Consider the following 20646-nt stretch of genomic DNA (forward strand, 5'->3'; position numbering starts at 1 on the left):
TCTCCATGCCTTTGGGTTTGGCAACTAGAGGATTATTGTGAACTTCAGTGATGTCATGGTTCCCTGGTTTGCTTTTGTTTTTTCTTTTGAAGTAGCATTCTTTAGAGTGAGGGGAGGGAAAAAAACTTTAGCAGTCTTCCTATAGATTCTAAGACTTTCTCAGACATTACATGGATGTATCTGCTCCGTGCTTTCTCTCTCTCTTTTTTTAAAGATTTTATTTATTTGACACAGAGAGAATGTGTGCACACAAGCAAGGGGAGCTGCCAGCAGAGGGAGAGGGAGAAGCAAGCCTCCCTGCCTGACATGGTCCTGGAACTTGCTGGGGCTCAATCCCAGGACCCTGGGATCATGACCTGAGCCAAGGGCAGACGCCTAACTGACTGAGTCACCCAGGCACCCCTCCCTCTTGTGAGAGAATTCTAAAGTTTATCTTCTCTGTATCCTCCAGTATACCCTGTCATCTGCTAATAGATTCTATTGTATTTTCCTGAAGGTGGTACTCCAGTTCAAGTTTGTGGTTTCTCCTTTGCCCATAGACTCTGGCCTATTTTCTCTGCTCCTTCTTTACCAGAGCTTGTTCTCAGAACCTTGGACAGGGAGCCAGCAGCAGAGGGAAGAAGGATGTGGGGGTATGAGTTGGGTGCATGGAGCAGGGCAGGTGCCAGTGGGTCATTTGGGGCCATCTGCAGGTGAGAGGTAAGATGTTCCCTGTGGCTCCTGGGCTGACTCCTGTTGGAGTCCAGAAGCAGTCAGCAGGACCTGTGTTCCTTTAATGTCCTCCAGGAATCTTCCAGACCACTCTCCAGTTCTGCTCTCTCACCCCTGTCATGGAGCTCCCACTTTATTGGATGTTCTGGAGCTGAGTGGAATAAGAGTGAAGTTAGTGTCTTTGATAGCACCCTACACAATTAGGGAAACCAGACATGTACTTAACAGTTCGCCATCTCCCCTGTGGGAGAAATCACCAGCTGTCTAGTTTAGCTTTCAGCTGTGTCCCTTTGGGGAGGGGTGAAGCCAGCAAACTCAAACTATTTGTTTTACCTACTTAAGCGAATCCAGACTCCATTTTTTGTTGTTTTTTTGTTTTACTCCAACCGAGTGCTAGAAATTTTCTTCTGGAAACGTGGACTTCCAGTTCTGTCCACTTCCATTGACTGCTTTTGTTAATCCTCCCCTACACATTACTTGCACCAGGTTGTAGCAGTGTCTTTTTCCTCTGTAGGTTCCGGGGTGGCCTTCATTTCTGTATTGGTTTTGTGTTCCATTTCTTTTCTGAACTTTACTAGTTAACATCTTTTTACCAATTCCTTCTATCATATTTTCCTTAAGCTCTTTATCTCTCTCTATTAAGTTCTTTCTTTATTTTACAAATTCATTTGAAATCATGGCTAGGTCATTGATTCGTCCCAGTTTTTATTTGATTGGTGGCAGCATTTTTCTTTGTGTTGTTTTTCCTTGTAGCAGCTTATTATAGGTTCTGTGTTTATTTTTTTCTTTTTGAATGATGTGAGTTTTCCTGTACCAAGTATTTGCAGGAGGTTCATATGAGAGAGGATCTAGGGCATTATTCCAGGCTAGCAGGAATTGAGCTTGAATGTGAATTGTTTACCCTTTATTTCTTTCCACCGCATGGATATTGGTGGCTTTAGTGCTGCCTACCACTCAAGAGTTTCTACCTTCTATCCGGTCTCACCGCTAAACTGCTTCTTATCGAGGTACTGTAGCTATATACTTTATCTGGCATTCCCTGGTAAGGAACATGGTCCAGCCCCCACCTAATTCTATAAGCCTGTAGATTCCTTTGTGTTATTTTAAAAAGGAGGGTAGTGTTCTTGCCTTCGGGGTGAGTTACCTGCTTTGGAGAACTTTACCAGCTTTCGTTGAGACCTTCAGCTACAGAAGTTCTTTTCAAGCATTTGCCATTCTCCTATTTAACCTTGACTGTTTTGGGTCAACCTTTTAATGTGTTTGGGAGTTACAGATAATTCCTAGTTGAAGTGGAGGTGAAATTTGCATTTCTGATACTCATTGGTCATTTGGGGTGATTTCTCAGAGGCAAAGGGAAAAAATATCTTGACGTCACGCCTTAAAATCAGAATTCAAGAGAACATTTTAAGTACAGTGGTGTCCCTAAAAGTCAGGTGGCTAAGTATAAAAGAGGGATTAACTGGTAGGAAAATTGAGGCGTTATATATGCACGATTCATTTGGCAGCCTACCTGGGGGGCGGGGGTGGTAGTAGAGACAAAAAGGGATGGGGAAGAGCTGCAGCCTAATGGATATGCATGCTTTTCAACCTCGGGGCTATCTGAGTTTAAAATCCTGTAGAAAAAAGACACTGAATATATGGAGGCTTTGGGGGAACAGGATTAGAACGGAGAGATAGGGAAGTATTTGAATCAGTTGTGAGAGAACAAAATCTCTGGGGAAAAAAAGCTGCCTCTGCCCAAGATAGGGAAGTATTTGAATCGGATGTGAGAGAACAAAATCTCTGGAAAAAAAGGCTGCCTCTGCCCTAGAACTTGCCTCAATTATTATAGCATTTGTGTTTAGCATTACTTAAACCTCTTTCAAATAGATAATGTCTCCATAAAGTTATTTCTAAGTTAAAAAAAACCAGAAACATTGTGATATTTGAAGATGGTTTTTTATGTTAAGTGTATCTTTTATGGAAATACTATGTTTGGGACGCCTGGGTGGCTCAGTTGGTTAAGTGGCTGCCTTCAGCTCAGGTCATGATCCTGGTCCTGGGATAGAGTCCCACATCGGACTCCTTGCTCGGCGGGGAGCCTGCTTCTCCCTCTGCCTCTGCCTACCACTCTGTCTGCCTGTGCTCGCTCGCTCTCTCTCTCTAACAAATAAATAAATTTTAAAAAAAAGGAAGAAAGAAAGAAATACTATGTTTGTCTCATACATGCAAGCTGGAAAATAAAGGCTACAGGAATACAACCATAGACAAGTAATATATATAGTTCCTCTGAAAGCAGTTTTCCATGTTGTCAGATCAGAGAGTCCCTTGTATTTTTTTTCCCCACGGTTATACTCTGTTCATTTCAACATACTAAAAATATGTCCCTACTTATTTTAGCTTTGTTAGAGAAACTTGGTGTATATGCTTTACTGCCCTGAGTCTTCTCTCTCTCCTCCAAGTCCCTTATTAATGTTTTTATTCTCATCTTTGGCAGTGGCCTGAACCTGGCATCTGTAGCACGACTCAGAGGTACTTGGGAAAAATTACCAAGCAAGTATGAGAAACACCTCCAAGATCTACAAGACCTTTTTGATCCATCTAGAAACATGGCAAAATACAGAAATATTCTTAGTAGTCAAAGCATGCAGCCTCCAATTATTCCGCTCTTCCCTGTTGTCAAGAAAGATATGACATTTCTCCATGAAGGTATTTAAAAGTTATTTGAAAATTAGCATGTTAAACTTCAACTAATTCCACAGAATTGTGCTATATTATATTTAATATATTTTGCAGATGTTTATGTCAGTAAAGCTTTATGTAATTATAAATGCAGCAACTTTTATAAATCAAAATCCACATTATTGACAAAAACAAATTTAGGTGTTTATCTTATGCATTCAAACATAAATTTCACTTACACCCAGATCAGACTGTTGGAATCATATTTGTTATTTTGCTAAGTAATACTTTTCCTTCCAACTTTTTCTTAAATTGTATTACTCAACACATGCAATACATAAAAGTTCCCAAAATCATTGAGCAACTAAATGAATTATGACAGAGAGAACACCCATGTAACCAACATCCTGGCCAAAACCAAAATGTCCCTTTCTAATTAATTACCACCCTCATTCTCTTCCCCAATAGTAATGACTGTCCTGACTCCTAATACTAGGGTTTAGTTTTATCTGTTGTTGAACTTTATATAAATAGAATTATGGAACATATTTATTATGCTTTGGTTTGGTTTTGGTTTCTGGTTTATATTGGTCAACCTTAGATTTGTGAGGTTTTTCCATGTTTTTGACTATAGCTGTACTTGACTTTCAAAATTAGTGTTCTGTTACCTGAATGCAATACAGTGGATTTTTCCATTCTTCTGATAAGCATTTGACAGTTTTCCACTGTTTACCTATTATGAATAATGCTGCCTTGAATATTCATATCAGTCAAGGTGGCATTTATGGATCTGATACTCACATAATCAACTTGAGAAAAGAGTTGGCATTATGTGCTGAAGTGCAACACTGGCATTGTTATTAGGGTTGTCATTGTTCCTCATCAATACCTGGTAAATTCAGTCTTCTTATTTTTACCCATTTCAGTAATGGTGTGGTTTAATTTGCATTATCCTAATTACTAATGAGATTGAGTACCCTTTTATATATTTATGTGGGGGTTTTTTTGGTCAATTATGAGTTCAGGTTTCTTATGTATTCTTTTTATCAGGTTTTCTCTTTTGTTTAATACATTTTTAAGTATTTCTTATAAATCCTGGGTGTAATATGACCTACTTTTTGAGTCTCTTAAGATTATCTTTTGTTGAACAGCAGGTTCTTAGCCTTAAAAGCCTAACTTAGTGATCTTTTACCTTATTTTATCTACAAACTTCCTGAGTTAACTTTTGTGTATGGTATTTGTTCTAGTACAGTAACTTACTAACTATATACTGTTTTACTCATGTTATAATAGACATTATAATATTTATACTCAGTTAGTTGATGTTAGGTTAATATTCATCAGTACTTTTCTATGTATTGGGCAGTACAAGGAACTTAGATTATTTAAATTCCATTTACTAACCTCCCAGTTTATATGCAGTTGTTGTTAATGCTTTGAACTCCCACATACTATCATTTAGTAGAGTCAATATTTTATGATATTTTTGTTTTTTATTTCTTTCTGCATTTCAACGCTTCTGTGTGGTTGGGGTTTTTTTTTCTTGCTATAGGACACTATTATTTAAGTGCAAGTCCGCTGCTGATGAAATATCTTAATTTTATTTATCTAAAAATATCTTTACTTCATATTCATTGGCAATTGTCGTCTTTGAACATTTCAAGAGACCATTCCATTGTGTCCTGGCTTTCATTGTTGATGTTGGGACATCATTTGTCAGTCTTACTTGCTGTGCCTATGACTATATTTTGCTCTTTTCCAAGAGCTGCCTTATAATTTTCTCTTTGTCTCTTTTTTTCCTCTGGTTTGGCTGTGATGTAACTAGGTGTGGCATAGTCCTGATTTATTTGTAAGATGTCTTGAAAGCTGTATTTTGATTTTTTTTTTTTTGAGTTCTGAAAATTCTCATTCATATTGTCTTCAAATTTTTTACTTTCCTCTTCTAAGCTCTACAAATTTTGAGTTCACCTCTGTTAGACCTTACGACTTCCTCTGTTGTCTCTTACCCTCTTTTCTCTGTTTCTCATCTTTTTGTCTAACCATGCTTCATTCTGGATAATTAACTTCCAGTTTGTCAGTTCTTTCTTCAACTGTGTGTAATTTACTATTAAATATATCAGTGAGTTCCTACTTCCAGTTTTTGTGTTATGTGAGGCTTTTTTTTTCCTTTTTGGTCAAGTTTATAATTTACATTTTTTAATCTTTATTATGTTCTTCACTGAAGTTCTGTGTTATATTCTGTATCTTTGCACATATTTGACTTGGTTATTTTAAAGTCTGTGTCTAATAACTCCCATCCTTTGTGGGTCCCTTTCTGTCATTTTTTTCTCCTGCATTTAATTCATGTTGTCTCTTTTCCTGATAGCCCTGGTTATTTTTGGTCAAATGTATGTCATTAATAAAAAATTACAGAAATAATCCAAGATTTCAGATAATGCCCCATTCTTCCAGAGAAATTAAAGCTTGCTTTTGCCAGACAGCTAGGTGTGCTAACAATCCAAAATCACCTTAATCCATTTTCATATCTTGAGATAATTTAACACTGAACTTGTATCCTGGTCACATTTAGTTCATCCTTAATCCCAGGATAGCCCTTCAGGATCCCAACCCAAAGCATTGAAAGTTTGCCAGAACTTAAGTTGTTTCCTTCTAATCTCATAGGTTGTGATGGTACCACTTAGTTCTTTAAGCTCATCATCTGCCTTTTCTGAATCAGTAAATGCCCCTAGGATCAAGCACTGCAAAATAGTAAACCTTCCCCAGATCTTCATTCCTCTTCAGAATCTTCACTGCTTCAGTAGCTTTTTGATGACTTAAATTATTTGCTTTTTCTGTTTTTGCTCAAATTTTCTAATTATTCTCAGTACTGGTTCTGATTATCTGATCTTACTGCCCCTTCTCTTCTTATTCCTCTTTCATAAGGAAATACTGTGATAGACTTCACATATTTTTCTGACTTGCTACCTCAAAACATGTTTATGTGACTTGAAAAGTATTTTTTATTATTATTTTGTTACCACCTCATATGTTGAGGCACTGAACAACTCATATCTTTAATGTATAGGTTCTGTTTACTATGAGGAGAGAGAACATGCTGTGTTTCAGACCCATTAGGTTCTTCAAATTGTCTTTGGGATTTAGGATTTCCACAGAGGCATCTCAGGGGCCTACACATTAGTTAAATGCAGCCACACTAAGTATTGAAGACAGGCATGAAAAAGAAACACTATGATAGACAGCCGCATTGCCTTTTGAACATTTTTTTTTTTTTTTTTGCCATGTACTCTGAACTTTTAGTAAGCCATCAGATGGGCTAAGTTTGGTTTCATACCTACTCTCTTCAAAGAAAAGCAGACCATTTTGAAAGTTGTGTGAATTTTTCCTCAGAACCCAGTTATCAGAATAGAAATAATAATTACATAACTTCTAAGCAAGCATATTTGCATCAGTTGATGAAAATAAGAATTGTAAATTAAAACTTTGGGTAAAAGAAGGTGAATGGCAAACTAGAAAGTGTTTCTTCTGTCAGCCAGCCACCTCTTAATTTTAACTAATAATTGTGATTTAAGAAAACATACCTACTCTTCCTTAATCCCCCACCAGAACCCTCCCTTTTTTTAAGAACAGTCAGAAGTTTTCAGGGGGTATCTTCCACTTGTTAAATGTTGACAACTCATTTAACAATTTCTAAAAGTATTTTAAATCAAAGAAAACTTACTGGATTAATTAAGCTCATAGGTCACTCTTTGTGACCCCTGGCTAAAGTCTAAGTTTGCAGGTGCTATACCCTGCTGTCTAAAAAAGCAGAGACAGGTACCTGCCTGAGAGTGAGCTGAGCATCTGGAGAGTAAGACTTAAGGAGGTGCACATTTTACAGGTGTTCCTGTAACAACACTGTGAAATTGGTTTCAGAAGCTATGTAGCTTATCACCTTCCAGTATTCATAATCACTGCTCCCATAGGAATAGAATTCCTTCCAATAGCTCAGTACCTAGGAGCAGAGTTGAGTCATACACATTGCTTCTTAAAAATAGAAGCGGCGGGGCACCTCAGTGGCACAGCTGGTTGACTCTCTGACTCTGGATGTCAGCTCACTTCATGATCTTAAGGTTGTGGGATCCAGCCCCACATCAGGCTTGGTACTGGGCATGGAGCCTGCTCGAGATTCTCTCTCCCTCTGCCCCTCCCCCACCTCCCTTTCTCTCTCCTCTAAGGAAACAAAACAAAAAACAAGAAAACAGAAGTGGCAGTTCGATAAAGAAGGTTCTGAATTGTGCTCCCAAGAGAAACTTGACTTCTGCTACCTTTATGTAGGTATTTTAATTTTGAGAACCAAAGAATTGCTTTTATTCCATAGGAAATGACTCCAAAGTAGATGGTTTAGTGAATTTTGAGAAGCTAAGAATGATTGCCAAAGAAATCCGCCAAGTTGTTCGAATGACTTCTGCTAACATGGACCCAGCTATGATGTTTCGGCAGAGGTAAGACATTGAAGTGTGTAAAAGTGTTAGAGTGACGTCAAGTGATATGGCAATAATATTTATTAACCATCTCCCATTTGTTACATACACTGCATGACATGCTTACACAGGTCAGTCATAAGTAATCATTTGTCCTGGTACCCCTTAAAAGTAGGTGGTATAGGGTTTCCTTTTACATTGGAAAAAACCAATGTTGAGAGCAGTTAGGTTATTTGCCCCGTATTACGTAGTTTGCTGAGATTTGAACCTGTATTCTGTACTATTTTTTTTGAGTAGGTGGATAATTCTGTATTGTTATTGTTATGTTAAGTAACTAATATAAGAAAATTGCTGACCCTTACTGAAGTTATCACAGAGGACAAAAATGCTTTTATCTGGTTTTCAGCCTAATTTGTATAGTATTATTTATTAGTCTGCACATGTCTTCTATTTTTACTGAATATTTTTAAGTTGTTTTTCTGTTTAAGTCATACTTTATTCTTTTAAAACATGTTCTTTTCCTCAAGCCATAGTACTACTGTTTGTGTGTAAGTACTTTAACAGAATTGAGAAAGTGCAGATTTAAGCATGTTCCATCATTAATAGAAATGGCAGATGTTATTTGTATTCCATATTCACTTCTAAGAATGCTTTTTTAAAATTCTTTTTTAATATAATAACAAAGTCTTTCTCAGATTATATAAAACATAGATTGTCAAGATGTTCTCAGTAATTTTTATAATTTTCAGGGTAAATAGATAACGGGTTTTAATCTAGGTGACTTACTTTTTTCTGGGCCTATGTGTATAGCTTCAGTACATAAGAGTTTTCAAAATGAACTATCAACAAAGGCAAGCACAGTTCCTTTGGCTTAAAAAACATATAGTCTAGGAAGGAAACAAAAAAATACTTGTTTCTTTAAAAATCAGAGGTGGAGGTAGAGTTTTGATAACCAAAATATAGTGTGTGTGTGTGTGTCAGGGTAGGTTTTTTGTTTTGTCTTACTTAAATTACTGTTGGGGAAGAGTCTTTGTTTTTGTAAGGAATTGATGTGATGATTGCTCCTAGTGTAGAGATCTTCAGAGTATGGATGAAGGGTAGTGTCAGCTGTCCTCTTCTGTAGCCATCCCACTCCACCCTTAAGAATCACTATGTGTAATGAGACATGTCGGTGCTCAACAGTTTGGAAGCAGAAAACAGTAAGAACCAGGGACCAAAGCAAACCTGGAGGAGGGTTTGTTGTTTGTTTGTTTCTTTACGTTTTTGCTTTTGTTGCATGTTTCTGTCCAGTGGTCCCACCGCTCCCTGTTGTCTTTATGTGGACCTCCATTTATATGTTAGGAGCCTTGTTCCTAAAGACATAATGAATTTGTGCCCCTCCCAGGCCAGTAAATAATGAGTACCAGCGGAGCTACAAAAAAGAGCAAAGGAGGAAAAACCTAAGGAAGAAATTCATAAACTTGGCTCTTTTCTGTGGAATGGCCTTGGTTAAGTAGAATATAGTGTAGGGGAAAGGGAAACATTTATAATTAGTTTGGACACTTAGAAATGGATTGAATTTTCCTGAATCCGTTTTCTTGGTCAGCCAGTACTGAAGTGTGCTCTTTGTTTAAGCAAGTAGTCATCCATTTTGTGGTGTAAATTATCTAGTGTGGACAAAGTAACATCTTTTATTCTAACAGTAATCAATTTGCTGACTGAAAAACAGAGACTTGGGGCACCTGCAGCTGGAGCTTAGTGGGTGCAGGCCTGGCACACTGAGGCCGGCAGGGAGCAAAAATAAATAGAATCTTCATTCAGTCTAATTGGAGTATAAGGATATGCAGTATCTTATTCTGATGGTATATTTTTACTTAAATTTCAAGTCAATTTTGCTAGTTAACATTTCTTGTAAAGTACATTGTCAGAGAAATTTCTTCCCTTAGAAATGACATAAATTTTTATGTTCCTTGTAATTTCATCCTGTCATTTGAATGAGTGGCCCAAAAATCCTTTCCAAAAAATATTCAAAAATTCTTCCTTAATTTAAGGTTTCCTTTCCTAAAAACTTTAAATTCACAATTTAGAGTAAGTACATGTTTTTTCTTAAGTTTCTTATTAACATAAGCCTAAGATATAGATTTGATATTAGAAATATAATTAACCTAAAAAAGATATTTTAAAGAATATTGCAGGTTTGTTGACCTTCAGTTCATAACATAATTCATTTTACCCCTCTGCATTCCATTAAAGTCATTTTACTGTTAACTACCATTTTTTCTCGGTAAAATTTTTCTGTTCTAGTCTGTCTCCATAGTTTCTCTGACTCTCAACTGTTGTCTTTTTTCTGTGCTTTCCTATTCAACCCATGCTTCAATGTTTGTGGCTCTTGCTTGCAGGAAGAAGAGGTGGCGGAGTCTGGGGTAAGTGTAGAGATGAATGCAACTGAAATGAAGATTGTACGACTCTTAACATATACTGCATCCTATTCATTAATGCACGCACAGAAAATAGCATGCGTTCTATTAACCCTGTCAACCTACATTCCTGACAAATGCCTTTTGCTAACAAGGTGAAAGTAGTGATGGAACTAGCTTTTTTTTCCCCCTTTACTTTGCCATTGTTGATGTCCCATAAGTCCCTTATAGATTTTAATTTAGCAGGGGCACTTAAATGGTGATGATGATAGTAAATATTTGGTGTGTGCTTGCTATGTGCCATATATTATTCTGAGCACTTTAAATGAATTACTGAATTCTCCATCCACCCTGGGAGATAAATACTGTTTTTCCCATATTGCAGAGAGGGAAGATAGACTGGTCTAAATTCTTATAGCTCACTAATAGTGGATCGAGACCCAGGTAGTCTGATTCCAGAGTCTATGCCGTTTTTCTTATTCTCAGATGCCATATTTTGGGGTGCCTGGCTGGTTCAGTCAGTAGAGTATGTGACTCTTGATCTCACAGTCATGAGTTCAAGCCCCACGTTGGATGTGAAGCCTACTGTTAACAAAAAGTTGCTTCAAATGCCATATTTTATTAAGAAATACATAATAATAAAAAAATGGATGACTTTTGTTTGTGAAGGTTTTGTTCCCATTAGTTTTCCAAGAAGAGGCAGCCCTTATCCAAACTCTGCTATAAAATTCAGTTAGTAAACAATGAATCTTGGAACACTACATCAAATACTAATGATGTATGATGACTAACATAACACAATAAAAAAATAAAAAAAAAATTTAAATTCAGTTAGTAAATAATTGAAATAGGATGATTTTAATTCATCAGATTCACTAATACCGTGAGACGTAATATAACATGATAGAAATTTATTTTAAGTTTCTGCCATTTTTAATAAGAGACTCCCTTATCTTTCTTAAAACTGTAATACAATCAGGGTGCCTAGCCAGCTCAGTCTGTAGAACATACAACTCTTGATCTTGAAGTCGTGACTTCAAGCCCAACTTGGGGATAGAGTTGACCTTATTTAAAAAAAAAAAAAAAAAAAAACTAATACAATCAGAAACTGCCACCTTTTGTTGTTCAGGTATGTTCAGATCTCTGCTTTTGCATAGATACCTATTTAGAATCATAGAATATTTAGGACCTTATAAATCATCTATGTAGTCCTTTCATTTTTAGATGAACAAAGAGATGGTTTTGTGAATGAAGGATTTTGTTAATTTAAGACTATAGTGAATCATGAAGTTAGATGCTCTTATTACATGATAGAAGGATTTTTTGTGAGCCACTTAACTTGAACTTGAGTCTTGTCTTATTTGTGATCTTGTTTTCTGTTGGAAGTTTGGTGAACTTGAACTTCCTTCTCCATTCTTCCTTCTCTTTGTGTTTCTCATGTGTTTCTTGTATTCCACATTTATGTCTTGGTCTTTTCTGGTTCTTCTCACCAAAAATAGAAATTGATTCCTGGCATTACTGTTACGAAGAAAAATACTTGGTCAGTACATCCTAGTGGGATTTTGGGGTGTTGAATGACTTCAGTAACATATTCACTGTTCGGTTTTAGGGTTGCATTCTGTTATGATTTTGTAGATGCTAAGTGCTTTTATTCTTATATCATGGTACTTTTCTGTTCTGGAAGTAGTTTAGAAGACATTTTATTGTCATTTATTACAATGTTTTTAGTTATTAGAACTTTGTGTGTATCCTAGATTTGTAGAAACTTTTTTTTTTTTTTGATACCAGTGAAGGAAAACTTACTAAGATCTTTGTATTCAAATTTGCTCCTAAATGTTGGCACTTGATTTTACTGCATTTATTTGAATCTAAGATATCTTCAGTTGTTGGACACACCATTATTTGATGTACCACTAAGAAAAATCATTTCACTGCCTTCTTACCCCTGAATATTTTTTACTTATGCTTATTTAAAAGAGCTCTTATGTAAACTTAGGTATGTATTTTTATCACATAACACCCTTTTGCATTCATTAAAAGAAAAATGTGAGCAAATTAAATTGGTTTATTTGGATCTTAGACTTCTTCATATTTAGAATATGAATCTTCTGAGCGACTAGTTTCTGGGAGGTTTTTTTTTCCCTGCACAGTAGTATCTTTTGTGTCATCCAGTGTGTTGGTAATGCGTTATTTCTTAAAACAAGCCATTAGAGAAGTAAAAGCTGTTGGTGCTAGAGTCTTGGCTTGGGTTTGCAGATACTTACCTCCTTTTGACTGCTGCTTTGGGAATGTTGTGAAACTTGTCGGATTCACTCCCTTCTTAAAATCATTTGGAGATTGAAAGAGTAATTCATTAATGTCATTGGATTTTCTTCCCAACCATTCTTAAGTTTTGATGTTTCTGTGTGTGAAACGGGCCTGACCAGTAGCAATCGAAAGTTGGTTTCCAATGTAAGACACATCATATTCCAAAGATCTTAAAATACTGAAAGAAAAAAATACTATAACACTTCAACAACTTTGTTTCACTTAGTTTACAAAGAAAACATTAGGATTCTAGTGTCTGTTTTAAATAGTATGTAAACATTGAAGAACAAATTGTTCTATAGGTTGTGGTCTTTTAGAATATTTGGGGATAAAAATGAGGGTAATTTAATAAACCCATAGATAGCTTTATTATTTTGGAATGGGAACTTCATTTAAAGTAAAAATCATTTAAGAGCCTTGCATTTCTAGCCTTATTACAAATAGTATAGCATTTCCTATTTTCCATTGGTTCTAGTTGTGGTTATTCTAGAATGAAGTTTGCCAAAAAGAGGAGAGTTGGGAGAGGCTTTAGCTTGTTTGAACTGTAGTTATTTCTGCCTGGCTTGCAGTTCTATCACGGAGGCATTGCAAAAAAAGGTCCCCAGTCACAGATAGTCCTAGAACCACATATTGCCTAATCGGTTGGTGTGTGAATAGAAGACTGAGTAACTTTCTCTCCTACTTCTGGTCTCTAACTATATTGAATTGAATATAAATGCTTATTTTTCCTGTTGGTTGTTCTCTTTGAATTTTGGCCAAGATCTACTTACTGGTAAAATTGGCTAGCATACTCAGAGTGGATCTGCTTAGACAGGAATGGTGATGGCTATGGCATACCCAAAGCACCACAAACAAGCAGAGCTGCTCTAGAAACTCCTGGTGCAGAGATCTGGCTAAGTGGATCACTTAGCTAAGTGGGTCACTTGTTGTGACCCAGGCTCTTGCCATATCTTCTGAGTGTGGATGGCCTTTGGACCAGTTTACTTGTCATAGTTTTGCCATGGGTGCATAGGTGCAAACATAGGCCTGATGGAATTCATTGTTGGCGGGGTGGGGGTGTTATCTTATTCTTTTGAATTCTACACTTTGTCGAATCTTAGAACTCGGAACATAGCCACGTGTGCCATATTACTTTGCATTAATGCTCTTCATCTTTTAACTCATTTGCATCAGCATGCAATAGCATTAACAGAACAAAATTCTTTTAATCTTCAGTCTGCCATTTGTAATTCTCATCTTTACGGCCCCTCATTGTGATGTCCATCTCCCTACAGGTCACTGAGTCAAGGCAGCACAAACTCAAACATGCTGGATGTTCAGGGAGGTGCACACAAAAAAAGGGCACGTCGCAGCTCTCTGCTTAACGCCAAGAAGCTATACGAGGATGCCCAAATGGCAAGAAAAGTGAAGCAGTATCTTTCCAGTCTGGATGTAGACACAGATGAGGAAAAGTTTCAGATGATGTCATTGCAGTGGGAACCTGCCTATGGTACCTGTAAGTATAAGTTTTCACTTAATATAAAAGAAAATAGAAATTTATTTCTCTAGAGTTAAGCTGAAGTCCCATGCAAATTAACTTTCACTCAAAAAAGTTTTCTGATATACCCCAAGCACTGAGTGATCCTCTTAACCAGATACTGAATACCATCCATTCTGAATGATTACCCTATGCAGGAAGTTGAGAGATAAAGAGTTCTTCTTTAAAATTCATTATAAAGGGACGCCTGGGTGGCTCAGTTGGTTAAGCGTCTGCCTTCAGCTCAGGTCATGATCCCAGCGTCCTGGGATCGAGTCCCACATCGGGCTCCTTGCTCAGCGGGGAGCCTGCTTCTCCGTCTGCCTCTGCCTACCACTCTCTGCCTGTGCTCGCTCGCTCTCTCTCTCTAACAAATAAATTAAAAAAAAATAATAAAAATAAAATTCGTTATAAAGTCTTACAAAAACCTGGAACATCATAGAGGAGCCCTTCTGTTTGAGAACATTTTTACCTTTACCACTAAATGAAGAATAAAAATAAGTGAAATTTTTTACCTTTTTAAAATCTCACAGATAATGTTACTTACCAACTACAAGATCCAAGAAGTTTAATTGAAACCCTTAGAGAGGGGCCCCTGGGTAGTTCATTCAGTTAAGCATCTGCCTTTGGCTCAGGTCATGAACCCAGGGTCCTGGGATCAAGCCTTGCATCAGGCTCCTGGTTCAGTGGGGAGCCTGCTTCTCCCTCTCCTGCGTCCCCTGCTTGTGTGTATGCATGCTCTCCCTCCTTCCCTCCCTCTCTGTCTCTGTCTCTCTCAAATCTTTAAAAAAAAAAAAAAAAAGAAAGAAACCTTAGAGATAATAGGTGTCAGTAATGTAAAACAAGAAAAGTCAGGCACGTTCTAATATTGATGTGATAGACAAAAGAAGAGCCTAGTCTCATTTTTTTTTTTTAATTACGTGCAGGTTTCCCCCACTATTCCTAACTAGAGCATTTCTATGAAACCTTTTGTAAGCCAAAATGACATAAAAGGAAGAAGCAATTACCATGAAGTTATATGAAAGAAAATTTGAGTGTTCCCAAACCCCCCAAAAAAACCTCTCTTAGGCTTTTCTGATACCTTAAGACATACCTTGTTAATGGGTGCACAGAATAAATCTAGATAAAGCAAAGATGCACACAGACCCAGTTGAAAGCTATGACAGTCTGATAATCAGATGCCGAATATAGTTTCTGAGAAAATAGCTTGTTGATTCTACTCTGACTGGGTTCACATTGCGTCTGTAAGCAAGAATTCTCTTCAGATTTCTTGTGGCTAGTGAAAACTGATATTGACATAAAAGCAAAATGGCATAACGCAAACTTCTAAAAGCTGAGAATACCTGTACAACAACAGAATGTATATGTGTCTGGGTCAAGGAAATGATGAGTCACAAAAGCAGAACTCAAAAATAGTAAAAGACATTGTGTTATGACAGCCAAAAATGATGATTAAATTATAAGTGGATGTTATTTTATGCATATACATATATATGTAATTAAATATTACACCAATAAAAATTCCAATAGGATGTCTAGAACTTGATAAACTGTTGACAGAATATTGTTGGGGGAGGTTCACATTTTCTCTTTCTAGTCTTCCTGATTGATAGGAGGAAATGGTAGTCATCATGGGCTGACCCTGAGATTAACAAATCGCATATAATAGAAACAGTTTGTCAACAGAGTAGAAAAGAGAAAGTGGACATATAACCACATACTGATTTAAAATTTTCAAATATGATGGTGGATTTTAAAGTACAAAGTAAGCCATTCGGTAAATGATATCATAAAAAGGATTTTTTGGACCCTTATACCCATAGGAATAGAGTATGGTGGAACCTTCTGAAGGATGAAGACGAAGTTTGAGTGTCATTTGTTACTTTTTGAGCAAGATTCTCTTCATCTTAGTTCTCTGTTTGCCCAAGGATATAAAACTTAAGGATTGACAGTATGTTTTATCTCTGTGATTCTTTCTACATCAATCCTATTAAATTAAAGGAGAAAGAAATAATAAAACCTAACCATTCCTGAGAACTTTCTATATGCAGCAACCATGCTAGGCACTTCACAAACATTGCCATTTACTCCTTAGAGCTACCTGTTAGGAGTCTTGTATTGGGGTTGTTATTCCTTTGAGATAATGCACCCAAAATCTGTTTATATAAAGATGTTGCAGAATGCATTCCGATGAAAAAGAAATCCTGCAGGTACTGAAATGTTAGAGAATAGTCAAGCACACTGTTTCCTTATCAAGACAAGGGATAGTACATGGCCATTAAAAATAATAAATTATATATAGACTTTGAAGGTATCTAGAAAAATTTTTACTACCTGTGACCTAGTAAGAATAGTGTCAGCCATGTGAAAGTGCTACATATTAAGGAGTAAAGACCAAAAAAGTGTACAGAATCTTAAGATTTATTCACATTTTACAGTTCAAAGCCCATGTCCGTAATTTATTAAAGTACTCTGACCCTGCTTTGCATGATCCTCAAAATTATTTTTTCCCCAAGTAATTCAACATAGACCCTTATCATCTTACAGTGACGGAACACAGTTTAACCTTTCATCAGACAAAAACAGAAACAACACTTATGTTATCTTTTGTTTTCATTTTCTGCTTTTTTTGTTCCCTAAATCTGATTTGGGATATTCAAGAGCATAAACATCTCTTCTGTGCCTGGCTCATTGTTAAAATGGGGGCCCAAAACGATTCTACATACCTAGTCTGCATCCATTCTCTCTCTCCTGTTCTCCCTCCCTCACACCCTCACCTGCACACTTTCCTTACACCCAACTAAACTTATGTGTCTTTCCTTTTAACACTAAATGGTATCCTTTACTACATATTTAATACTGACTTAAAGTGAGTAAACCTGTGAGACCTTCTTTAAGTTTCGTGATAGTTTAATTCATTGTGTATTCCTTTAATTTGGTTTGAGAGTCTTTACTTGATTTCTATTGCATAAATGATTTTTAAGCATTTATGTATTTTTTATTTTTAATCACTCTTCAAATGGTTTTTTGTTTTTTTTTTAAGATTTTGGTTATTTATTTGACAGACAGAGATCACAAGTAGGCAGAGAGGCAGGCAGAGAGAGGGGCGTGGGGGAAGCAGGTTCCCTGCTGAGCAGAGAGCCCAATGTGGGGCTGGATCCCAGGACCCTGGGATCATGACCTCAGCCAAAGGCAGAGGCTTTAACTCACTGAGCCACTCAGTGCCCCTCAAATGGTTTTTAAATCCCAGGCCTATACAGTAGTTGATTGCTGAGCATTTTAGAATTTGGTTCTTCCTAATAAATCAGTATGTATTTAGTTGGGTTTGGGCAGTCATCTCTATTTAAAGTGGTCTCTTGATTTTTTTCTTCTTTATACTATAGCAGATAAAATAAGATGTCAGTTGATAATTGATTAGTATTGACAGAAAGGGGGAAGGTATGTTTCATGGCTTTAGCCCAAAGGTGAGATAATTGCTCAGGTTCAAGCAGTTGAGGAGCTACTGCACATTATCTTACAGAAGTCCCTTTGTTTTGACTTCTGAGATGTATCCTAATTCTTAACACTCAAAATACTGTGTAGGCCCTCATAATAAAAGCATGGTGGATAACTATTATAGCTGTTCTGGGACTGGTTAAACATTCTGATTTGGCTTTTATCTTGATGTTAAAAACAAATACATCGTGGAGTACTGAGATTGGACCCGTGTTGAAACCACCCTGAATAACTAAAGGATTAAAAGTTCTTTCCTCTGGACTACTGTATTCATTTTATACAGAGGCAGGAGCTTTTTGTTATTTAACTCAGTTCTCAGTTTTTAATTCTGACATCTATTATCAAATACTCTAATCATGAATTTATAAAACAATTCTCTTGTAGTCCTGTATGTAACTATTGAAATAATTTCAGTTCAGCAAATACCCATTAAGCATCTTTTTTGTACCAGTTGTGGCACACTTAGGGATATATAGTAGTGAGCACGATAGGCAATCCTTACTCTCATGATCATTAAGAGCCTGGTCAGGGGGACACATTAATTGATGAATTGCACAGGTAATTGAATTTTTACAAACAATCACTAGTGCTGTAAAGAAAAGATAATAGAATGACTTGAGAAAATAAGGGTTCTAGTTGCTGCGGAGTATATGGTATTAGGGAGGCAAATACTGGCCTGATGCTAATCATGCAGGGCCTGATAGGCCATAATACTTACATGAAGTGATTTTTAGGAAGATTAATCTGTTGTATTTTTTGTGTTAAAAAATAGATGGTTTTAGTGCAGTCATTTATTATTGTCACTGGTAATAACCTTGTCTTAAAAAGCACACAATTACATATTTCTTACTCTGTTCTATTAGTGACCAAGAATTTAAGTGAGAAAAGATCAGCCAAATCATCAGAAATGTCTCCAGTGCCTATGAGATCGGCAGGTCAAACAGCGAAAGCCCATTTGCATCAGCCCCACCGAGTAAGCCAGGTGCTCCAAGTGCCAGCTGTTAATTTGCACCCCATCAGGAAGAAGGGACAAGCCAAAGACCCTGCAACATTAAGTGAGTATTCACAATTATTATTGCGTTGATTTAATTGAAATTTACAGGGGAGTTAGACTGAAAAATAATTACAAAGGTAAATGCTCAGGAGATGATCTAGTATGGTTTGTATAATTTAATCATCACTCATGAATTTAAAAAAGTTTCAGTTTGTAGGTATGTATTGACAGCATACCTATTTTAAATGCTGCTTTGGAATTTCTGTAGTCATATCAACAGAAAACTTAGAGTACTACACTGAGGTACCAAGAGTTTATTGCATTCAGAGGGGCATAAAACAGTTATCTAATGTACATGCACCCTATGAGAATGAGGTTGCTTGTTCTAAAAATGTATATTTTTTTCATTAATGATCACTTCTGAAAAACCTAGTTAGGAGACAAGAAAAAGTTGTAAAGTATGTAAAGAAGAGCCTGTGCTTTTCCCGCACCCCCCTCTCTTAGACCATGTGGAAGGGAAGCTAGGTTCACTTTGGCTCCTAACATTATTACCTAGCCCATGTATTATATTTAGAACATATTCAGTAGACATCTGTGAATTTGATTTTGTTTTAGATCCAAAGTTGAGTAAGAAAGGACCCCCCACCCTTGCTAGATTTTCACTCTGGTGCTATCAACACACAAACCAGTAACTTAAGTATAACGTGTTTGCTTTTATGCCAGGGGTATGTGCATATAGAAACATACTAAAAAAAAAAAAAAAAAGATGAAAAGTTTTTAGGACACACAGAGCTAAGTATAAAGTCAGAGGTGACTTTATTTGGAGGTAATGCCTAAGCAGAGTCTCAAGGGTTGAGTAGGAAGGAGGTAATTAGGCAAAGATAGCAGAGAATTGCTTCAGGCAGAAGAAAACCTTGGGACCTACAGGGAGTTGCTGTGGGCATTGCAGCTGCCTCTGAGGGCAGAGCTACAGGAAGAGTGTTGAGAGAGTGATGGTTAAAGCTGCTACCTGCAGAGTACTCCCTGAGTGCCAGGCACAACTGAGTGTTTTACTCAGTTTGTTATGTTCATTTAATCTTCACTGTAACCCTGTAAGATACCTAATACTCTCTAACCATTAGCCTGGGCCCAACTCCCAGCTCCATTATTCACCCAGGCTAACGGTTAAAACATCATACTAAACAACCTCCCAGGATGATGAGATGTGAAGTCCAAAGCATGCTTAAATTAAAATATGGAGTCCAAAGGGGAGTTGGCAGTGGGGAGCTGTGGCAGAGATTTGAACCGGGGAAGGTTACGGTCTGTGTTATACTAGGGAAGGACTATAGTAGGGAGCACAGTAAGACTGCAGACAGGTGCCTGGGTGGCTCAGTGGGTTAAAGCCTCTGCCTTTAGCCTGGGTCATGGTCCTGGGGTCATGGGATCAAGCCCCATCGGGCTTTCTGCTTAGCAGGGAGCCTGCTTTCTCCTCTCTCTCTCTCTCTGCCTGCCTCTCTGCCTACTTGTGATCTCTGTCTGTCAAATAAATAAATAAAATCTTTAAAAAAAAAAAAAAAGACTGCAGAGAGTCCAAACAGAAAGCTAATATAATAATTAACAGGATGTTGCTCAGAGCCTGAGCTAGTTGGATGGTTATGGAAATAAAGAGGTAATTAGATGCAAAATTGGTGAATTCAGTCAAGTTGTGGGTTAGGAGTACCAAATGAGACAAATCCTGATCTGGCTTCTTACTTGGATGTCGTCACCCAAAAGGTAGTTATTACTTGTTCCAAGTAGCCCTTTTCTCTGCTTGTGTACTATGGCTGTATATGATAAATACATTTATATTAAAATAGTGTGTAGGGCGCCTGGGTGGCTCAGTGGGTTAAGCCGCTGCCTTCGGCTCAGGTCATGATCTCAGGGTCCTGGGATCGAGTCCCGCGTCGGGCTCTCTGCTCAGCAGGGAGCCTGCTTCCTTCTCTCTCTCTCTGCCTGCCTCTCTGTCTACTGTGATCTCTGTCAAATAAATAAGTAAAAATCTTTAAAAATATATATATATAAAAAAAAATAGTGTGTAATTCAGAGTAGTGTTAGTGTACTGTGATTTAAAGGTCTTCAGTGTGAAAG

At 37.1% G+C, this 20646-nt stretch overlaps 1 protein-coding gene across 1 annotated transcript in view; it reads left to right on the forward strand.

Annotated features, from left to right (window-relative positions):
- Positions 1 to 20646, forward strand: part of RAPGEF6 (Rap guanine nucleotide exchange factor 6) — a 185073-nt gene that overhangs the window by 150837 nt on the left and 13590 nt on the right. Inside the window, exons 20-23 of the mRNA XM_080805059.1 lie at positions 3188 to 3399; positions 7730 to 7853; positions 13810 to 14030; positions 18410 to 18601. Of these exons, the coding sequence (XP_080661185.1) occupies positions 3188 to 3399; positions 7730 to 7853; positions 13810 to 14030; positions 18410 to 18601 (749 nt within the window). The remainder of the gene's footprint in view (positions 1 to 3187; positions 3400 to 7729; positions 7854 to 13809; positions 14031 to 18409; positions 18602 to 20646) is intronic.

The sequence above is a fragment of the Martes martes genome (genome assembly GCF_963455335.1).
Source record: "Martes martes genome assembly, chromosome: 5".
In the NCBI taxonomy this organism is placed as follows: domain Eukaryota; kingdom Metazoa; phylum Chordata; class Mammalia; order Carnivora; family Mustelidae; genus Martes; species Martes martes.